At 52.0% G+C, this 22552-nt stretch overlaps 2 protein-coding genes across 6 annotated transcripts in view; both read right to left on the bottom strand.

The window, feature by feature from the left end:
• The window catches only part of DPP3 (dipeptidyl peptidase 3), a 39188-nt gene extending 29654 nt beyond the window's left edge, over nt 1-9534 (bottom strand). The window contains exons 1-2 of one of the 4 annotated variants that reach the window (XM_043581703.1): nt 6280-9534; nt 4894-5171 (exon numbers count right to left, since the gene is read on the bottom strand). In XM_043581703.1, the coding sequence (XP_043437638.1) occupies nt 4894-5171; nt 6280-6331 (330 nt within the window). In that variant the 5' untranslated portion in view covers nt 6332-9534. Of the gene's footprint in view, nt 1-4893; nt 5172-6030; nt 6077-6279 lie in introns of those variants that run through there. The other 3 variants (XM_043581704.1, XM_043581705.1, XM_043581706.1) reach the window with 3 other exon arrangements.
• A 324-nt stretch (nt 9535-9858) lies between these two features.
• On the bottom strand, nt 9859-18879 carry PELI3 (pellino E3 ubiquitin protein ligase family member 3). 2 transcript variants are annotated; one of them, XM_043581707.1, is made up of 8 exons: nt 18754-18879; nt 17445-17597; nt 16842-16913; nt 14341-14470; nt 13604-13705; nt 12616-12810; nt 12105-12293; nt 9859-10832 (listed from the first exon to the last, which is right to left on the bottom strand). In XM_043581707.1, exons 2-8 carry the CDS (start codon nt 17594-17596, stop codon nt 10263-10265), a joined length of 1410 nt encoding a protein of 469 aa, XP_043437642.1. In that variant the 5' UTR covers nt 17597; nt 18754-18879; the 3' UTR covers nt 9859-10262. The 2 variants fall into 2 exon arrangements, with proteins under 2 accessions (XP_043437642.1, XP_043437643.1); XM_043581708.1 differs by lacking the exon at nt 16842-16913.
• Between the last annotated feature and the right edge of the window lie 3673 nt (nt 18880-22552).

Below are 22552 nucleotides of genomic sequence, written 5' to 3'. Positions count from 1 at the left end.
ACTCATTATGGTCTGAATGTTGGTGTCTCCCATCCAATTCATACGTTGAACTCTAACCCCCAAAGTGATGGGATTAGAATATGGGGCCTTTGGGAGGCAGTTAGGTCATGAAGGCAAGAGCCCTCACCATTGGGATTAGTGCCCTTATAAGAGACACCAGAAAGCTAGTTCACCCATTCCACCATGATAGGACACAGTGAGAAGTAAGTATTGTGCAAACTTGAAGAGGGTTTTCACCAGAACTTGACTGTGCTGGTGCCCTGCATTTGGACATTCGGCCTCCAGAACTCTGAAAAATAAACTTGTTTATAAGCCACTCAGTGGTATTTTGTTATAGCAGTCCAAATAGACTAAAATATGTTTTGCTAATCTTTTCAAAGAACTACCTTGTGGTTTCATTAAATTTTCTCTACTAATTTCCTGTTTTCAATTTTATTGATTTCTGCTCTAAAGTCAGACACTTAACCGACTAAGCCATCCAGGAGCCCCCTATTTATTTTTAATAAAGTTTTAAAAATTTTATTTGAGAGAGCACACAAGCCGGGAAGAGGTGCAGAAGGAGAGAGAGAACCTCTCCACACTGAGCGTGGAGCCTGACACAGGGCTCCATCTCACAACCCTGGGATCAAGACTTGAGCCAAAATCAAGAATTGGACTCTCAGCTGACTGAGAGGGCACCCAGGTGGCCCTAGATCTGTCTATTTCTGATGCAAGAGTATTAAAGTCTCCAACTATAGTACTGGATTCATCTAATTCTCCTCGCAGTTCTATCAGTTTTTGTCTCAAGTATTTTGATGCTCTGTTAGACACATACACATTAAAGACCATTGTCTTCTTGTAGAAATGACTCTTTTATCATCATGCAATGCCCTCTTTATCCCTGGTAACTCTTCAGACTCTGAAGTTCACAACATTAATATTGCTGCTCCCACTTTCTTTTGATTAATGTTGGTATGGTATATCTTTCTCCATCCATTTACTTTTAATTTATATGTATCTTTAGATTTAAGTGTGTTCTTGTAGACAACATATATTTGGGCCTTGTTTTTTTGATCCGTTCTGACAATCTCTGTCTTTTAATTGGTACAATCAGACCATTGACATTCAAAGTGATTATTGATACGGTTGGACTAATATCTACCATATTTGTTACTGTTTTCGATATGCTGTCCTTGTTTATTCCTATTTTTGTCTTCCATTATTTTTCTGCCTTTTTAGTAGTAACTGAGACTTTTCACATGAGTCTATTTTCTCTCTTCTTAGCTCATTAGTTATACCTTTTCACTTTTTACTGACTGCCCGAGATTTTGCAATATACATTTATAACTAATCCAAGTCCACTTTCATAGAACACTATACTGCTTCATGGATAGTGAGTACCCTATAACAAAATAATTTTAATTCCTGTCTCCTTTCCCATGTATCATTGCTGTCCTTTATTGCACCTACATACAAGGAGACAGAAATATATGTATGTATAAATATGCATAAGAATAAGATAAACATAAGCACATATAATTGAATACACTGTTGCTATTATTATTTTGAACAAATGGCTATCTCTTAGATCAATTAAGAATCAACAAAAATAGAGGCAGCTATCAGTCAGAAGAGCATGTAACTCTTGATCTCGGAGCTGTGAGTTCAAGCCCTATGTTGGGTGTAGAGAATATTTAAAATAAATATTTTTTAAAAATTGTTAAGTGTTTTATTTTACCTTCACTTACTCCTTTAATGCACTCGCTTTCTTTTTTTTTTTTTTTCAACGTTTTTTTTTTTAATTTATTTTTGGGACAGAGAGAGACAGAGCATGAATGGGGGAGGGGCAGAGAGAGAGGGAGACACAGATTCGGAAACAGGCTCCAGGCTCCGAGCCATCAGCCCAGAGCCCGACGCGGGGCTCGAACTCACGGACCGCGAGATCGTGACCTGGCTGAAGTCGGACGCTTAACCGACTGTGCCACCCAGGCGCCCCTGCACTTGCTTTCTTAATGCAGATTTGAGTTTTGGACCTGTATCTCTTTTCTTTTCCCTGAAGAACTTTTAACATCTCTTGCAAAGCAGGTCTACTGGCAATACATTACCTCAATTTGTGTTTGAGAAAGTCTGTTTTTCCTTCACTTTTTTTTTTTGAAGTTTATTTATTTATTTTGAGAAAGAGAGAGAGAGAGAGTGGCACAAGAGGAGGAGGAGCAGAAAGAGAAGGAGAGAGAGAATCCCAAGCATGTTCTGTGCTGTCAGCACACGGAACCCGACGTGGGGCCCGATCTCACGAACTACGAGATCATGCCCTGGGCCAAAATCAAGAGTCGGACATTCAACCGACTGAGCCACCCAGGCGCCCCTTCTTTCATTACTGAAGGATAATTTCACAAGGTACAGAATCCTAGGTTGGTGGCTTTTTCTCTCCACACTTCAAATAATCCAATCCACTTTCTTCTTGTCCGTGTGGTTTCTGAGAAATTGGATGCAATTCTTATCTTTGCTCCTCTAAAGCTAAGATCTACTTTTCCTCCGGCTTCTTCCAGGACTTTTTGATTTTCTGTACTTTGAAAATATGCCTAAGTGTAGTTTTTTATGACATTTAATATTCTGCTTAGTGTTCACTGAGCTTTGTGGATCTGTGGCTTAGTATCTGACATTAATGTGAGGAAATTCTTGGTCATAATTTTTTCAGATATTTCTTCTGTTTTTCTTCCTCTTCTGGTATTCCCATTACATATACGGTTCCTACAGTTGCTCTACGGTTCTCAGATACTCTGTGCTGCTTTTTTCAGTCTTTTTTTTCTCTTTGCTTGTCAGTTTTGAAGGTTTCTGTTGGGATATACTCAAGCTCAGCGAGTCCTTCCTCAGCTGGGTCGAGGCTACTAATAAGGCCAGCAAAGGCATTCTTCATTTCTGTGTTTTTAAACTTCTAGCACTTTTGGTTCTTTCTTAGGATTTCCATCTCTCTGCCCATCTGTTTTTGCATGTGGTCTACTTTATCCATTAGGGCCCTTAGCCCTAATCATAGGGCTATTAATCATAGCTGTTTCAATTCTTTATCAGTCCACCATACCTGCTATATCTGAATCTGGTTCTGATGCTTTCTCTGTCTCTCCACACTGCGTTCTTTGCTTTTTTATTATGTTCTGTTATTTTTTCTTGATAGCCAGACATGATGTACTGCATAAAAAGAACTGCTGTTCATAGGTCTTTCATAATGTGATAGCCAGGTGTGGGAGTCCCAGAAGTATTCTACGGTCCCATGATTAGGTCTCATTAGTCTGTTAGTGAGCCTTTACCTCTGGACTGTGAACTCCACATGGGCTTCTCGGTCCTGTGTCCCCACCCACCCTTAGGTGGGACAGGATGACTTAGAACTGTCTGGAGTGGGATATTTTCCTCTGCCCAGGTCAGTTAGGTTCTGATCAAGCCCTAGAAGGTTAGGTTCTGGTGAAATAGTTTCTCCTGAGAGCAAACTGTTAAGAACAGAATGTTCTGGCGTTTTTCAAAAGCAGTTCCCTTTCCCTTACCCTTGTCAGAAACACAAGGGGCTTTTTCTCTGAGACTCATTGTGAGGACCTGGTCAAGATCCAAAACTCCCAAATGTGTGGGGGCCTCTCCTGTGACTGGCTTCCCCTGGGGTTTTTAACTCTCAGAGCTGTCCACACTGGAGCCTCCAGCAATTTTTCAGTTACAGTTTAGGTTTTCCTACCCTAGTGCTGGTTGTGGGGAAGGCTTCTGCTCATGAATTTCTGCTGTTAAGTTGTGATTCTCTGTACCCACCTGTCTGTCTCTCCAATTTGGGAGCGGCAGCCCCGTGGCCTCATTTCTTTTAAGGACGTAAGAAAAGCTGTCGATTATCTGGTGTGTGCTGCCTTTTACTTGTTAGGACAGATCGGTGACTTTTAAGTTCCTCACACGCTGGACTGGAAACTGGAAGTCATGAACTTCATTTCCACCGAAGCCAATTTGAGGTGGGTTTCTGCTCTTTGCAAACAAAAACATCCCACTGGAAACAGTAGCACATGCAGCAATTTTCTATTTCCAAGCACTTGGCTCGCTGTTAACTCTTTTCATGAATAAATCAAGGCCTAGAGATGGGATGCTGATTACTAAAAGTTAAAACAAGGTAGAAGAAACAGCCTGGGCCTCAGCTCAGAGAGAAGCGATCCAATCCCTTTATTTTTCATATAGAAAAACAGGCCACATTCTCACACATTCTGGGTGAAACCTTTGTAGAAGACGATTTGACAACATCAATCAATTATAAACGTACAGAGCCTTTGACCCAGCAACGCGACTCCTAGAAATAGATCCTACTCACACATGGCATGATCTCATTTAGGTAAAGGACAAAATGAGGAACTGATACACATGTGCATGTACACATGTAGGCATGCAATACACAGACAGAGGAATTAAAAGGCTGCACACCGCACCATCCAATGAGTGATCTTTGTATTTTGCGTCCTTCTGCATTGCAACAATGCACTACAAATGTATTCACATGTTATTTGGCCAACAGACCCACGAACAAACAAAAACCAGAGGACAGGCAGGAACGCACAACATGGTGGAGGAAGATCCGGTCCAGAACTCAGACCTCCCGATTCCTACCCTGGACTCATTCCTCTACTGCCTCTGAATCTCCACAGCTGTTGCCTTTACTCACAGCCCCTGTTAAATCACAGCAGCCACTATTTATCTTGGAGTCAGGTCACTGCAGCCCTAGAAGGTACAGACTACCCTCATGCATGTTTTACAGATAAGACTGAGACTCTAGGAGCGGAGGTTCCTGTATATGCAACCTTTGGTCTAATCTAAAGAGAAAGACCTTTGTACCCCTGCTTGTGGTCCCTCATACCCAGAAGCCCCTCAGGAAATGCAGGATGACCTAAAAGAACTGACCTGATACTCCTCCTCGGTAAGGCCCTCAGCCAGGGCATGCTGGCGCAGCTGGTCTGGGTCCTGGGCACGGAAGAGGCGGCTGAGCAGGGCATAGATGTAGGGGGCCTCAGGGGAGGTCTGCAGCAGCACAGCCAGGCCTCCGTACCAGGCGGCCCGTGACAGATGGTGGGCATACAGGCGCTCTGTGGGTGACAGCAGGCGGAAGGCCTCGCGGCAGTCCAGGCTAGACACACCGATGTCATTGGGCAGGATGTACTGGGCGTCCGCCATGGGCCCTGCTGAGAACCATCACCATCATCACAGCCATCATTTACCACACACCTAGCTCTGCACTCTCATAGTCTCATTTAATCCTCCCCCAAACCCATTCACCAGATATGTTAACTGAGGCTCAGAGGTTAGGTGACTCACCCAAGGATATTACAAAATACATTGGTGGGTCGCATTTGGCCTGGGGCCCCTAAACCTTAGAAGAATGAATTCAACTACCAGTATTACAGATGGGGAAACTGAGGCCCAGAGAGGCTAGGAGCTTTGCCTAATAACACAAGTAATAACACAAGGGAGAGATCAGAAGCAGAGACCTGCATCTCTAGACTCCCAGCGGGGGTGGGGGAGGGGGCACTCAGCCTCCCCTCCTCCTTCTCTGACTTCCTAAACTCCTCTTCAGAATTCTCCTGAATTGTGAATTCAGAATTCTTCAATTCCACCCACCACTGTGTTCAAAAGGACAGAGTTCCATGCTATCAGCTGGAAGCCCCAGGTTCCAAACTTGGTTCAGCTCTAGACTTCTAAAATCAAGTCAGTTTTCACTTTTCCGTGCCTCCGTTTTCACCTCTGTAAAATGGGGGTGATAATAACGCCAACCTCACCAGGACAGTGTGCAATCTGTCTCACTCTCATCCTTCTAACTGCCTTTTCCTTGGCCCTCCATCCTCCTACCCTCTCCCCCGTGCTCGGCCAGGGGAGCCTCAGAGCCGCAGAAGTTCGGAGCTGGAAGAAAACTCATTTTACAGACAGAGAGACTGAGGCTTAGAGAGGCCACGAAACTTACCGAATTCTCACAGCCCCGTTGGGACCCGGGACCTCCCAACCCAGTGCATTTTCCACACCGCACCCCCCCCCCCCGCCCCTTACCGGGAATGAGTGTCCAGCCTCCCCCACCACTCCGGATGCTCCGCCCCAATAGCACTAACCCCACCTCCCGCCCCCGCCCCGGGTTAACTCTTTGCTGCCCGGAGGGTTCCTTGGCATAGGGGCCACAATGAATGTGGAAGGGGTACTGGATGGAAGGCAGAAAAAGAATGATCTTGCGTTCGGTCCAGACTCGCCCTGTCCCCCGAGGATGACGCACCGTGACCCCAAAACCCGGGCGCCGCGCCTCACCTGCAGCAGCTGCTCGGATCGCAAACTCACTTCCTGCTTCCGGCTCCCCCATTCATTGGGGCTCCGCGAACTCCGCCCCCCGCGGCCAATTGTCGGGCCTCGGGGCCCGGATGGGCGTCAGCTCCAGCCAATAGGCGCGCCTCGGCGCAGTCCGCCGGCCCGCCTCCCCCCGCCCCCGGGCCCTACAGGGTCGCACGGGGATGGCCCCTGCGGCCTTGGCCTTTGTCAGCGAGGGTGCTCTCGCGGGCCACTGGAACCTGAGCGGCTGGCCTGGCCGCGGCGTGGTCCCGGCAGACTGGGCTGACCAGGTCCCTCCGAGTCCGGACGGGGCGGCATGGGTGTCTGTACGGAGCACAGGGACTCCCCATCAGAGTCCCAACCCGACTCTGCTTTGGGTCCCCCACCTCAGTTTTGCAGGTGGAAACCTGCACAATGGAAGTCATGTGGCTCCTTCTTCCTCACTGGATTCGAGGGTCAGGCCGTGGAGATACTTAGGAGACTGCGACCCTACAGGGCGAGCTGCTGGGCTTAGGCTGAGGTGATCACACCCTCGCGGAGACACGGAGAAATGCCCTCAAGTGCATCACTGCCCTGCCGTTGACTCGCCAGGGTCTTGGGATGCAGCTGCTAAACATCTCTGAGCCTTTGTTTCCTCGGCCCAAAGGGGCGAGAGGCCTAGCAGTCTGTTGGTGCTTGGCCGATAACTCGATGGATCGGAAAGCTGCCTGTGACCCCAAAAGGCAGAGCTGGGCCTGAGACTTTTGCACGTCTGGGTGGACTCACAAGAGGATATCCTGGGTGGAGCATGGCATGTAGAAGTGCTGGCACCAGGCCTGGGCTGAGTGGGGAGCACTGTGAAGGTCCTGGGTGGGAGGAGCCAGGCCATCTGAGGTCGAATCCAGCCTCCATTGCCTACTGGCTGTGTGGACTTGGGTGGGACACTTCACCTCTCGGAGTCTTTGGCTCCCTCAGCCAGTAAACCCGGGCTGGGCTAACACTTGTCTCCACTCCAGGGAGCGAAGTGATGAGTGGACAGTCTGCCCCCTAGTGTTGTGCCCAGAGGAACTGGGGAAAGGGAATACCTGAAATCCACATACTCTCCTCGCCCTACCTTTGCCACACCTGTGTCTAGGCCCACGGCAGCATCTGCCCAGCATTGACACCAGTTTCTCATTCACGAGAGTGCCCAAGGCCCTGCTTGACACAACAGTGCTACTTACTGTTGGCTCTGATGATGATGATCATTACAAGGAGCTCAATAAATTGATCTATGTCCTTAGGAAAGTCACCCTCTTCTTCCCTGTGCTTCCGTTTTGTCTTTAAAATGGGTACACTTCCTTGATTTGAGTGAATTTGAAATGTGCACCAGTAAAGGAGGTAGTGTTCTCCAGCCACCAGTGGGCAGCTCAGGCTAGCAAAAGATTCCAGCCCACCTGGGACCCTTAACCAAACTATGTTTTTATGATCACAGTTAATTTGAGCACACGGGGTCCTGTGTTAGCAGCTTGACATGGAGGATATTCCATTCTTGCAAAAACCCTGGTAGGATATCATTTTACCCATTGCAGGAGATGGGGAAACTGAGGCTAATAGGTTCATTGACTTCCCTAAAGCCACCCAGCCTATCCTCAGGTGTCCCCGAACAGGAGTCTAGCCTTCCTGACACCTTCCACCACACTGTCCCCTCCACTTGCCCCAACACACACACACACACACACACACACACACACACACACACACACACACAATCATATGGAGCAGTCCACTCACTGGAGTCATGACCATCCCCAGCCTTGGTTCTTCCCCATGGAAATGCAGGAGGGGTATGTGAGGAAGTAACATTAAGTATCTACTGTGTTACAGGTGCTCTCTATACAGTCACAACCATCTGGTGATGTAGTAACTGCTATTCCATTTAACAGGTGACTGAGGCTCCAAGAGCTGGGAAGGGGCAAAGCTGGGCCAAGTTCAGGGCTGTATTACCCCCCACCACTACCTCTGAGTTCTCCCTGGGATGGTTCCATGCTCTTTGCTTGTCTCTTCTCCCAGAGACTAAGGTTCTCTGCTGGAATGGGACTGGAACATTCCCCTGACTGGTTCCCAACAGGGTCAGAAGAAAGAACAACTGGGAAGAGCCGGATTCCTAGTGGGGTGTGTGTGTGTGTGTGTGTGTGTGTGTGTGTGTGTGTGTGTGTCACAGTACTCCCACATCCACCTGAGCATCCCATCTGGGCTCCCCCACTGTGGCAGTGTGATGCACTGAAGCTCATCACATCCCCTTTTCACCACCCACCGGTGCCCTCTGTCCTCTCAAGAGCCCTACGTCTGATCTCTGTGGCCCCCACCAGCTGTGTGGCCCGGGGCAGATCCCTCCCCTTGGAATCTGTACTCCCTAAGGCTCTAACAGCTGTCTTCAACTGGGGATGATGCCCGGGTCAGGCCTGTACTTAGATCCTCTTTTTCAGGTTTTTGGATCTCCAGAACTTCCACCTACCTGTCTCCCGAGGTTGCTGCCCCCAGGAATGGTCTGGAAGCAACCCCAGCAGCACACTGAGGCTGCCTTGGCTCTCAGGAAGAAGTGACACTTAGGATGAGTGGGGGTCCAGTTTAGACTTGGTCTTCATGGCAACCAAGGGCCACCAGGCCCCAGCCCAACATCCACACCCCTCATTCCTCATCCCTCCAGACCTGGCTCCTCTGTCACCAAGCATTTTTCCTGCCACACTTTTGCAATGCTGTTCCAGTTACCTGAGCTGCCCTCCCAACTTCTCCCACCCCTGTTCAAGGAAAGCAGCACAGTGTGATGGAGAGGAGGGTGGGCTGAGGCCAGGATTTGAATCTTTTCTAGCTGTATGACTTGGCGCATGTGCCTTAATCTCAGAATCTTAGATAGAAATGGTAACACCTTCCTCCCTGGGTTGCTATGAGGATCAAATAGCAAAACCTCCTAGTTAATGCTCCATTAACAGAGTTATTATCAGCAGCAGCACAGCAAGGGGCATGGTGGGCACTTGGCAATACCAGCCCTTCTGTCAGCCAGCGCACTGTGAGAGTCCCCTCTCTTCCCCCTGCTCCTGACTGTCCACAAATGAGGTCCCAAAGCCTCCGTCCGGCATCTTCCCCATCAGCACAGCCCCAACCTCTTGCTCCGGCCTCCTTTCTGCCCCTGTTGCCACTGCCCCAGACACTCAACCGCTCGCTCAGTTCTCTGCTTCCTCCTACCTGAGCCTGTGCTCAGCCTCCCTCCTGCCCACAGCACACTCCCCTTCCTGTGGGGAGTTCCCACCCGAGCCCCCCTCACCCTCCCGCCTTCTAGTGAGACCTGCTCCACAGCCTTTGGCCATTCTCTGATCCTGGCACACAGGAAACTGTGCTGTCATTCAGTAATTTGGTCTGTCGTCCACTAGACTGTGAATTCCACCGGGCAGCGAACCAAGTCTGATTGTGTCTGTCCCCAGAGCCCACTTGGCATAGTGGTCCAGCCCACAGTGGGTATCAGCAGATGCCAGTCCCAGCCTGCTGCCCACCCATCACTCACGCAGGGGCTGGCGGCACTGCACTCATGCTGGACACGCGGGATTTGCGAGGGCAGCTGAGCAGCAAGGTTTATAGAGGAACCCGGGGCAGCAGCAGGGTGAGTATATCTGGAGCTGGGTCGGCAGGCTCGGGGCACAGCCAGCCTAAGCTGGGGGTCAGGGGCCCACGGCCCCTTCACTCCCCCAGGGACACAGTGTAGGCGGCATGATGTAGGACACCCCAGGAAAGCCCGGGACAGAGCTGGTGCTGAGGGCCCCATCATTATGACTGGGGTAGGGGCTTGGGGGACCAGAGATAAGAGGGAGGAGCACAGCCCATCCAACACGTCCATCCGGTGTGGCTATGTGCCAGCAGGTAGAGTCCCACATGCAGAGCTCCCTCTGGGCTGCAGAAGGTGGGGGACCTAGGTGGGCAGGTGGGCACGGCATCCAGGGCCCCGGGAGAGCCTAGTCCAGTGGCCCCTGGAAAATGAGGCGGACGCAGCCATGCTCGCCGGTGAGCCAGGCCCCACAAAAGGGGCAGGCAGCATGGAAAGCATGGGTGCCATGGGGCAGCGGTGTCTGGGCCCAGTAGCGGGCAGTCTTCTCAGAGCAGACATGGCCGCAGGGTGCAAAGGCATGGCTGGGTGGTCCAGGGTCCAGACAGAGGCCGGCCTCCTGGCCGAGCCATAGGGGGACATAGGGTCCCACGAGGCGACAGAGAGGACACTCGCGCTCCTGGGGGCCCCGCTCTCTCCTGCAGCCCCAGCCATGGTAGCCGTGGACGTGGCCACAACGGACGTAGACCCAGGGCTGCTGCTTGTCGGGTGCTGTGCGGCCACGGGCCGGACTGGGGAAGGCCAGGGTGCTGAGGCCCACGGGGCACTGGGGCCGTGCTGCGTTCGCCTCCTGCCGCTGGGCCTCCAGCTGCTTCAGCGTGGGTGCCCTCAGCAGCCCTGCTGGCGTGCGCCATAGCAGCGTGGCCCCACACAGGTCAATGAGGGAGCCGTCCTGCAGCACATTAGACTCGTTTTCCACCTGCCAGAGACAGCAGAAGGGCCTTACTGCTCAAGAGGCCCCCGAACTCCTGGCCATTGGGCAGCCGTCACCCCAGCCAAGCCACCTATCCATCCCACTGAACCTCCCTGGAGAGAACACCCTGGGCCAGTGGGGTGGGCTGGGGCAGAGGAGCCAGGAGGCCTGAGAACCCATGTGGGAGAGCAAGTCAGTGCTCCCAGGCATGCACTGTCCCTCACAGTGTGACATGGGCCTCGGTCACTTTATCTGTCAAATCAGGAGAGCTTGACCAAAACAAGGTTGTTCCCAGGGTCTCCCCTAAGGGCAGAAGTGGGAAAACCCTTCTATCTGAGAAACACTGGGGGGCTTAGCCCAAGGCAGCTGTCCCAGGGGCTGTGGTTAAAAGCAATGATTCTAGAACTAGCATGCCTGGGTGTGATTCCTGGCTTCACTGTTTACTATCTTTGCATCCCCGGTCAAGTAACTCAACCTCTCTGTGTCTTAATTTCCTTATCCTCGAGATGGAGTCTGCATCCCATTATCTCAAGTGGTTCCCATGAATCAATCAACGTAAACATCTGGAACAGTGCCTGGAACACAGTAGGTACTCAACAAGTGTGTGCCAGTGAAATATTCACACGCACCGATTTTAAAGATAATGTTTCTCCATATCTCCCCGTAGAATTGGTGCTCTGGAAAGAGAAGCCATGCTCTTCCCTGAGATTGTGCATCTGTTTGCCGGGTGTGCTCGAGCCCTGGAAGAGCTCGGAGAGGCCCATTTAAGGAGCTTAGCCACGTGACCCTGCCTCTCTCTAGGACTCTGTCCCAGCTCCTAATGTTAGTTCTCTGATCTGTGCCACGTGCAGCATTCACTGTCACCTCCGTGAGAACTACTCCAAGGGCCCTTTCCCGCTAGTAGAGGATAATAAAGCTAAATCCATCCGAACGTGAGAGACACGTTGCAAACTGCCAACACTTTCGGCTATAAACTGCTCACACATGGGCCAAGTGTCATCCTCACAGGAGGCTGGGATGTTTTAAGCTGTCGGCATCCCTAAGGCCACTTTCTACCACACAGCGCATTTATGTGTGCTCTATCGCGCCTCACCCCATAGACCTCCAGCAGTATGTGAGCTACATTTTGGAGCCACTGGTCTGGTCCTCTCTGTGGGGCAAGTGGGGCATGACCCCCAAATGGAACCTGTTGGAGCTCCCTTGTGTAGGAGGGCTGGAGATCAGGGGGAAGGGCCTGGGAAGGAGTCGGGGGCAGGGAGGATGGAGCAGGCCACCTACCAGCTTCCCTCGCTGCTGTGCCGAGCGGCTGTCCCTCAGAGTGTACACATTCCCACAGACTGATATCTCCCTCCAGACACCCGGGGCCGAGTCCTCAGAGAAGCCGCCTGCTGGGTGCATCACCAGGACCCCATTGGTGGTTAAGCCGTCCATCAGGCCGTCGGGGGTCCGCCACTTGGCTGCCCGCTCCTGGGACCACATGTGGGATCAGATCATATCCCCGAGTGGCCCCCAGCAGGCCGCGATCCCGGGATGCTGCCCCAATACCCTCGCAGTCAGAGGGAGCCCAGAGAGGACTGGAACGGGCGCTGCATGGCCGGGGGCATCACCTGAAGTCCTGGAGTCTCACTGTGCTCATGTTTTAAGTGACATTGCCACTGCCAGCATAGGTCACGGTTATGATGACTGCCCACTGGTCCATCACCCCAGGACACTGACCCTCCCCACCCTACCCCTCTGCTCACTCTCAGATAAAGTGCCGGTCCCTGCCTGGGGGGGGGGGCTCACTCACTCCAAGGAAGATGTTGCTGGAGGCATCAAAGCCAGCAGCATAGATGCGGGCAGTATAGGGCGGCCGGCGGTCACAGAGGATGCGGCAGGCATAGCGGGAGATGGTGCTCTGGGCAGAGGGGCCCTCGGCGGCCCCTCCTCCAGGCGATGTGTCCGTTACCACAAAGTCGATCATGTTCTCGGTGGAACGGCCGATCTGTGAGGAAGAGGAGGGCGAGCACAGGGATACTGTGCACGGCTCAATCCCACAGGCTTCCTACCCCAGGGTTCCGCCTGCGGGGTCACCAAACAACGAGGAGGGGGAAGTACCACCCCGACTCCCTAAGCACTCTGGGCTCTCAGCTGGGGTCTCCAAATCCAATGGCTAGGATCTGGGGCTTCTCTGTCTCCCCCACTCAATAAAAATGAGTTTATTATTTTTTTAATTGACCAGTGAAAACGTGACACCCACGGTCTGGGCGTGCTCAAACATTAGCAGCACATAGTGATTTTTTTTAATTTACTAGATACCGTGCTAAGCCCTTCATCTGCCATATCTCAGCTAATCTTCCCAATAATTCCATGGGGTGGGTATACTGTGGGCCCCACTGTACAGATGAGGAAACAGAGGCCCAGAGAGTCTAAGCGACTCTTGCCCAAAGTTACCCAGCTAGTTAAGTGATGGAGCTGGGATCTGACCCAGGTAGTATGACTGTCGCACCGCACTCTGAACTCTTAAGCTGTATGGCCTCCCGTGGCCTGGGAGTCTGGTCTTGAGTTTTAAATTTTGATACAGCCACTGATTTGCTGTGTGACTCCAGGAAGTCAAAGGCCTCATAGGACATCCTGCTTCCTCATCTGAAGAGTAGGTGATTACACTGAGTCCCCCCACCAAAACACCCTCACCACGGCCTTCAGTCCTCCAGGGTCACCCTGGAATGCCTGCAGTGCTGGATGTTGAAGCCCGGTGGCTCCGTGGCCAAGAGGCTTACAGAGGGGCCTGAGCATACCTGGAACATGTCTGTGTCACTGTCATGTGTGTATTCAACTATGACCGAGTGGCTCCGGGACAGTGTGTACGAGATGCTGTGCTGGCCACGGTTACTCAGTGCCTGGTGGGGAGAAAGGAGAAGTCACTTCCCAGGGCATGTGGCCAAGAGAAGTGTGAGCCTCTGAGCCACAAGTTGGAACCCAACGCCCACTGGCCAATCCCAGGGAAGGGGCAGTTCTACCCTCGCAGAGGATGTCCTGTGCAGCTGGCACTACACTCACGTTGCCTTACCTGATCCCTACAGCCGCCCCAAGAGGGTGGCCTGGTTATTATTCCCATCTTATGGCTGAGGGAACCGCAGCTCAGGGAGGAGAAGAAACTGGCCAAAAGTCACACAGATGGAAACAGGAGAGCTTGTATCTTAACCCAAATCCTCTGAAGCCAAAGGCTTTCCTTTGCCATTGCTGTGTGACTGTCACATCCCTTCTCTGAGCCTTGGCTGCCTCTAAATGATGCTGATCGTTTCCATTCAATGGCTGGGATCTGGTCATCAAAGAAACATTCTGCAAACTGTAAAGTGCGGTACGCTGCAGGGGATCTCCTCTCGGCACCACTTCCCTGGTAGCCCCAGAAGACACAGAGGGCTCCCCTGCTCCAGCAGGCCTGTGGGCAGGCAGCACTGGGAAGGCTGAGGACCTGGGATCTGGGCAGGGAGCACAGGACTTTTGTCCAGGTCTACTGGGACAGGCTGCTTGCCTTGGAGACGAGCGGTGTGGAGATGTGGTGCATGACGTCTGGCTTCACTCCGTTGGCATGGGGCCGGCGGCTCAGTGCCAGGCGGCTTCTCCGGCGGCCCTTGTCCCCACTTGCCAGACACCCATTGTAGCTGTGGATGTGGAGGGTTAAAAAGAAGGAATTGAAGGGAGAGAGAGAGAGAAAAAAAAAAGAAAGTGAGCCCCTGAGAGATTTGGAGGAACTGCTAACTTCTGGGCACGTTCTACGGTCGGTAACAAACACTAGAAGCATCTGAAACTAGAAGACCCTCCCTACTATCAAATCAGTGCCTTTGGGAAGTAGGGTGAGGAGCAGAGTAGCTACAAAAGACTTTGCATTCAATTAACCAGTGCTTCCTGGATGCCTGAGCCATGTGTGGCCAGATGCTGGGCCGTGGGTGACATCGGGGGCACACCACAGGTCAGTTCTGTGTCCTCAGTGGCAGGGAAGTGGGGGTCCTGAGCTTTTCAAGGAACCTGAGTACCAACTGTGCCATAGGCCCAGAGGCAGGAGAAGGGAACTCTGGCCTCAGATCAGGTTTCTAGAAGAGGAAGCTGGGCTTTGAAGAACTAGAAAGGATTCACCTCTATAGCAAACTGTCACTTGTTACACCACAAGTATGACTGGAAACCAGAATGAAAGAAAAAACAGAGGGGCACCTGGGTGGCTCAGTTGGTTAAGCATCTGACTCTTGGTTTCAGCTCAGGTCATGATCTCACTGTTCATGAGTTCGAGCCCTGTGTTGGGCTCTGTGCTGACAGTGCAGAGCCTGCTTGGGATTCTCTCTCTCTCTCTCTCTCTCTCTCTCTCTCTCTCTTTCTCCTTTTCTCTCTGCCCCTCCCCTGCTCATGCTCTCTGTATATATCTCTCAAAATAAATAAACCAACTTTAAGAAAAGAAGGAAGGAAGGAAGGAAGGAAGGAAGGAAGGAAGGAAGGAAGAAAGAAAGAAAGAAAGACAGAAAGAAAAGACAGACCCACAATGCCACCACCTCCATATACCCATAACATGTCAAATTTCTACCTTCCTTCCAGCTCTTATCCAGAGGGGGTGATTGTGGAAGGCAAAGATGGGGTGAGTCACAGCCTTGGTCACTGCCATGTACCGGAGCCTCCCGTGTTCCCGGTGCTTCACGTTATTAATTACCTAATGGAATCTGTGCAATGTCCTGCCAGGCAAGTACCTTTCTTCCCATTTTACAAATGAGAAAAATTGAGGCTCAGGGAGGTAAAATGACCTGCCTGAGGTCCCAGGCTAGTAAGTGAAAAAGTCAGAGATTTGAACTTGGGTCGTCTGACTCCGGCCTTTCTTGCAGAAGCCCTTCCCGAGGGAAGGCTCACCCCAAGCAAAGGTCATGAGACTGGCAGGGTTTGGTGAGATCAGGGAGTGGTGATTTGGGTGATAAACTGCAGTAGAGGAAGATGAAGCTGCTGGAAGGGCCCTGAACACCAAGCTTAAGAGCCTGGACTTTTTTCTGGAAGACTAGGGAGCCATGGAAGGATTTAGAGCAGGCAGTCCTAGGATGAAGAGCTGCCAAATACAGATAAGGCCCACTTAAATCAGAGTCTTCTCATGAGCTCGTTAAAATACAGATTTCCTGGCTCTACCCATGGAGATTCTGATTCTGTAGGTTTCGGACAGGCCTGTCAATGAGTATTTTCAATGTGCTCTCCGAGTGGCTCTATAACCCGTGTGGGGCTTCACTGCTCTACAGAGAACAAACAGCTGTCAAGAGGGCCTATACCCTTAGGTCTGCACTCTCCCCCCATCAGTGGCCTCACCCTCAACTGGAAAGCCTGCCCTTCCTTTGGGACACCAAGCAGCTGCTCCTATCATGCAAGCATCCCTGAGAGGGGGATCACTTTTGCCCTTGTAAAATCTTCCCACCTATGGGGTGTGGGCCAGTTCAGGACATGGGCTTGAGGCTCAGGAGGGCCTGGCTTAAATTCTGGCTCTTCCACTTATCACATGACCTCTGTAAAACGGTGCTAATTAGTCAGGACCTACCTCACAGGTTCATTGCGAGAACTAAATGACATAAATCATTTAAAAAATGTCCGGCACAGAGTGTGACAGATCTACAGCAAGCCCTTGATAAACGTTAACTATGATTATTAGGGGAAAAGCACATGGTGTGTACATGTATAACAGCCCCTATTATTTCTAAGTAATCATAATGACAGCATAGCTTCTCAAATATTTTCTTCAGGGCAGATGGCAGAGAGAGAGGCCAAAAGGTGTGGATGGAGGAGGAAGAAGAGGGATCTGTGCCTGGGGGTGGAGTCAAGCGGGTGGTGCAGGGATCCCGGTCAGGCGGAGACCAGGAAGGGATGAAGTTTACCCACGGACCACCAACTCACATCGCTTCCTCTCTCCTGGCCTCGGTTCTCATCTGTAGCGTGAGGGTCAGCTGTGGCTTAGTGAATGTGCACTAGACCTGGAGTAAGAAAGCCCTGGGTCCGAATCCCAGCCCTGCCACTTACCAGCTGTGTGCCCTTGGACCAGTCACTTCCCCTCTCTGAGCCTCGGTTTCCTCACCTCCTTCCTCACAGCATCTTTGTGAAGATTGAAATGAAATAATGTCCATGAAAGGGCTTGGCACAAGCCTGCCTCCCAGAACACTTGATATGTGCCAGGCACTGTTCTACGTGCTTTACAGAAATCACCTCATTCATTCCTCCAAAAACCCTCTGAGGTATTATTATCATCCCTATTTGTAAGGCGGGAAAATGGAGGCACAGGGAAGTTAAGCTACTTGCAGAGGCAGGATTTGAACCAAGTATTTTTGCTGGAGAACCAAAGTTCTTCACCCCAGACTACATATACTAGGTGCTTTATGAAAGGCAGATGGTGCTACTTTATTTCTGATCAGAAACTTAGGTGGGCAGTCGGAGTTTTCTCAGTAATTTATTAAAAATGGGAAGATAAAATAACAGGAATTGAGGTGGGTTTGGTCAACTCTCTCAGTTGGGGAGGTGAGGAGGGACAAACAGCAGAAGGTCATATGTGGGGAGAGCTGGGGCCCTTGATCTGGTTGCCCTGGGGGATGCCTGGTGCCCTGCCCCACCTGGGCCAGGGTCGCTCACCCCAGGACGATGAGTTCGCCATACTTGATGGGCTCCTCGCCTGGCTGCGCATCTTCACCAGGAGAAGAGAGGACACAAGAGCCCTGGTTCCCTGGGTGCCCGAGGTCTGAGGTTCGGGGAGACCCCACTTCAGGGTTTCCTTCTAGCACCATTCTGGGCAGAGTGGGAGAGGAGAAAAAGAATTTTGCAACCTCTCATCCCAACCCCCTCAATGCCAGCTCAGGCCTGCTGCCAGGACCACCTAGGCAAAGGCCGGAGTGACCTTTCACCACCTCTGTTGCTATGGCAACCACTCCACCTCTGTCTCCTTTAAACTGCCCCGGGGTTGCTGGGATACCAGGGAAGGGAAATGGGTGGGATGGAACCAAGAGGAAAGGGCCCCACAATCAGAGGGTCGGGATATCTGGGAGGGCCAGAGGGGTAGACCAACTTGGGGTGGCCAGAGGCTTCTTTTTGGCTAGGACCCCAGAGTCTGGGATGTGCTTGGAAGAGAGACACCTCAAGAGTTAGAGGGCCCTTATTCCTCATCTTAGACTCAGTTCCTGGGTTTGGCTCTTGGCTCCGGGGCCTCAGAGTAACCCTTCCGTTGGGCTCTTGGACTCTATCTATCTTAATCATTTAGTCCCTTGCAGGTCTAGGCCTCTGTCTGTCTGTCTTTTTCCTCAATGACTCTCTGTCCTCCCGGGGCTGTCCTTTTCGCCCGTCTCTCTTCCCACCCTCCTCCTCATGTCATCCTGTCTGGCCACCTTCTCCTCCCCATCCATCTGCCTCAGTCTCCCCATCTTGGCTTCGCCGGGCGGGCGGGCCTCTGGACCCCTCCCGGGTGCGCGCCCCCTCCCTCCCTCAGGTGTCTGTCTGCAGTCCCAGGGCCGCCCGGGTCTCTGGAGGCCTGTGGGGGCGGCGCTCCCCCCTCCGGCTGGGGCTGCAGCAGAGCCAGTCTCCGCAGGAAGCCTGTTTGGAAAACATCCCCGCGCAGGAGGGACTGCGCCGGGGCAGGCCCGCGCCCCGAGCCCCGCGCCCCGCGCCCGGGGCAGGCACAATGACGGCCCAGCGCATACGCAGATACACACCCGGCGGCCCCTCGCCACAAACACGCGCGCGCACGCACACAGTCCCGCACACCCCGAGCCCCGCGGGCAGTGCCCGGACGGACGCAGAGCCCACTCGGGACCCGCGAGCGCGCAAACAACCCCCTGCGCCAGCCCTCGGACCCACTCCCCCTGCCACCCTCAGACACGCAAACACGCCCCCCGCGCCCGCCGGGGCCCGCCCGGCGCAGCCCCCGCCCCCTCCGCCCCGGCGGGCTCACCTGGCCGCGCTCCCGGCCCCACTCGGCGCCGCTCCCTCCGCGCCTCGACCCTGCTCGGCCCCGGGGCCGCTGCGGCGGGATGGGCCCGGCCCGCGGCGGCTCCGCGCTGCCTCGTCACGGGGACACCCGGGGCCGGGGGAGGGGGCGAGCGCGAAGCGCCACACTCCGCCCCTTGTCCCGATGCCCCGCCCCCTTAAAGCCCCGCCCTACCCGAAACTCCGCCTCTTGCGGCGAAGCTTAGCCCTAGTCAACAGAGCTCCGCCCCTTCGTGGGAGACCACGCCCCTCCACAGCCCCGCCCCCAGGCCCTGGGAAGCTCCGCCCACACTCCGTCTCAGGAACTCCCTAGCGCGTCTTCACTGGTTCGGGGACTCCCCGGTATCTGTGAGACCCATCCCCCAGTTCAGGCTCCCTCAGACCCCGCCCTCATTTCTGGGGACTTCCGGGTTCTCCTGGAGACACGGGCGCCCCCTCCCCCACCGCAAGCCGGAGCCTTTGTACTGCGCGGGAGGCGCCTTACCCCACCTTGGGCCGGGGACTATCCACCTGCTCCCCCCCATCACGCCCGTCACCCCGAGACCCGTCTTCCCACCTGGGGTAGCTGCAGAATTAGAAGCGGGGGCGGGAAGGAGAGAAGGAAAATACTAGAGAGTCGGAGGAGGGGGTGTGCGTTAGCAGGGAGGCTGAGGGAAAATGCTACAATTGACTAGATTCGAAGACCTTGTCTTTAGCCTCGCTCCTCCAGTCTCTCGCTGGGTTGCCTCTAGGCCCCGGGGTGTCCGGGAACACTTCCCTCCTTCCAGCTAGCACGCACATCATACCCAAGAAGCCACAAGGGGGGCTTTGGGGTGGGTGCAGTTCCTTCTGGGCCTGGGCTTGCAAGAGATTTGTCAATCTATGCCAGGTATTATACTCTGTGCTTTGAGCAAGATAAGCTCTTTAATTTCTAGGAGGCAGGCACGATAATCACCCATTTTACAGATGACGAAACAGTTGTACAAACCTAACTTGGTCGTGGTTATCTTGCTAGAAAGGAGCCAAGAGTAGGTCTCAGCTGTGTGACTCCAAAATCTGGACTCCTAACTTCTATTCTATACCTTGTTGTTATGATGAGAAATGGCAGGATGGGACTCAGAGGTGCAGAGCAGGAGAGACCCAGAGATGCATCAGATAAGAACCCTACGGCACATTATTTCTCAGTATGTTTGGAACCATAACCAAGAGCTGGGGGAAGACCAGAGGGTAGCCCTTAACCTGAGTCTTTGGTGCATTTATTGAAGAAATCAAGGAAGGCTGTACAGAGGAGGTGGTCTTTGGCCCCAGTCATGAAGGAGATGTGAAAATTTGCCCACACATTCCTGAGAGAGAGCATCCTTCCTGCTCTCCCCTCATCTTGTTGCTTCTGATGCTCCCTGTCTCCTGGACTCCCCCTGGGCCCCACCACATCCACACACCCCACTAACTCCCCCACCTAAAAATAGTCCATGATACCAACTGCTTTGCCAACTGTTTGGGGGCCTTAGCAGCCAGATGAAACATGAAGGCAGCCAGCAGCTCGTCCTTTAGGGACAAAGGCACTCATTAATCAAAGAGAGGCTCCCTGAGAGGCCACCACAGAGGAGGCTGGACTGCTGGGCTGTCAGCAGCAAATCATGCAAATCCTGCACCACAGGAGAGCTCCCTTCCTTGAATGCCTGCAATATGTCCACCTCCATGCCAGGTAGGCAAGCCACTGTGGGACACGGGGACACTGGGACAGTCTCACTCCCCTTTGCATTCCCAGCTTCCAGCACATTGCCTGCCAGAGCAGGCCCTCAATGAACACATGCTCAATAACCACCAGAATCCCCAGATCACAGATGGGGAAACTGAAGCTCAGGGGATGGGGGAAGAGATACTTGCCCCAGGTCACACAGCCAGACAACTACATAGCTGAGGATTGATCAGAGCCCCAGTGCTACCATCTGACACCAGACTGCAGGGAGGAAGGGCTGAGAGAGATTGCAGAGTACTGCAGGATGCAGAGATTTCTCCTGTGGTTTAGTGTGCTGGCACCGGAGCTGCATGATGAGCATGGCCAGACCACAAGGGGCCTCCCAAAGCCGGGGAGGGCCTGGCCCCAGCATTGTCTAGGTAGGGGAGAGGAAGGGAGAGTTGGGACACCGCCAACAGACACAAGTGCCCAGCTTCCAGCCTTGACTTCTGGCTGTCTCAAAAACTCCAGCTTCTCAATCTCTCTAGATCTCATCTTCCTTATTTATAAAATGGGAACAATAATAGCACTTACCTATGGTGGGATAAAAATTTGCAGTACTTTTCTGAAATCAACCCCTCCTTTCTTTCTCTTCAATCTACATCTTGACCCTATTGGGGGAAAAAAAGTAACAGAGGAACAAGATACAATCTTTATTTCTTCAATTCTTGGGTTCAGGTGTCTGAAGACAAGGGACTAGCGTAAGCAGTTTGGAAGAATATTTGTGTATCTATTTCAGAAAAGATGCTGAAAACAACAACAGCAACAACAAGGAACTCTCTGGACTGAAAGATTTGGAGAGAGGAAGGAAGGGCCTATGACGCTGAGCTCTGCCTTTGAGGCCCTGTTGGAAGTGGGAATGAGGGCCGAGAAAAGATTGAACCCTCAGGTAGATTCAGGGATACAAATCCTATTCCTTCAAAGAATCCAAATTTGATTGGATCAGTTTATGGAGCAATTTAGGTCCCAGGACATTCATTGTTGAAAACAAAAGAGGAAGCGCCTGGGTGGCTCAGTCGGTTAAGAGCCTGACTTTGCTCAAGTCATGATCTCACAGTTCATGGGTTTGAGCCCTGCGTCAGGCTCTGTGCTGACAGCTCGGAACCTGGAGCCTGCTTCAGATTCTGTGTCTCCCTCTCTGTCTGCCCCTCACCCGCTCATGTTCTGTGTGTGTCTCTCTCTCAAAAATAAATAAACATTACAAAAAAAATTTAAAGAAAACAACAGAGTACTCAGCTGGCATTGAATGGAGCTTAACAGCTGGGTGTAGCCAGGGAAAGAGTCAGTCAAAGAGAGCCTTGCCCAAACCACTGTCATCCCAGGGTGACTGTAGGAATACCCAAGGCTGCACTTCCTGAGGACCAATGACAGAGGCTTTGTATTTAGACTGTGGGGAGGAGGGTAAAGACTTCACTAAAATAACCCAGCCAGTCACTAAACAGACAAATAACAATAACAAGCCCTGGAGGCAGTGGACTAGTACTGAGTTGCTACAACATATTAATTAAAATCTTCAGTTTCCAACAAAAAAATATGTAATTCATACAAAGAAACAGGAAAGGATGACCCATAGAGTGGGATAAAAGCAGGCATCATCATCCAGATGTGGGGAATTCAGCACCTTCACACCCTGCTCCCGGGAATGTAAAATGGTGCAGCTACTTAGGAACAGTCCAGCAGCACCTCAAGCAGTTAAACATAGAGTTACACATGAGCCAGCAACTTCATTCCTAGGTGTATATCAAGAGAAATGAAATGTTAGAAATAAAAATAAAGAAAGTCAAGGAAGTCAATAGCACAAAAATCAGAAGGGTCGATTGTAATTGGGAAGGGGCACAACAAGAAGCATTAGGGTGCTGTCCAGGGTACTGTTCAGGTTCTTGATGCAGTGATATCACCTGGGTACTTGTTTTGTAATAGTTTGGTAAACTGTATATTTATGTTGTATAAGTTATTTGTTTATGATATTTTATAATAAAAATGTTTAAAATAAGATGAGCTGGTTCAACCAAACCCTTACAGTCTGCAATTTGAACCGGCAGGGACT

Source organism: Prionailurus bengalensis, chromosome D1 (genome assembly GCF_016509475.1).
Source record: "Prionailurus bengalensis isolate Pbe53 chromosome D1, Fcat_Pben_1.1_paternal_pri, whole genome shotgun sequence".
NCBI classification, from domain to species: domain Eukaryota; kingdom Metazoa; phylum Chordata; class Mammalia; order Carnivora; family Felidae; genus Prionailurus; species Prionailurus bengalensis.
Note: the sequence above shows the minus strand (reverse complement) of the source record. Positions and strands in the feature narration are given on the sequence as shown.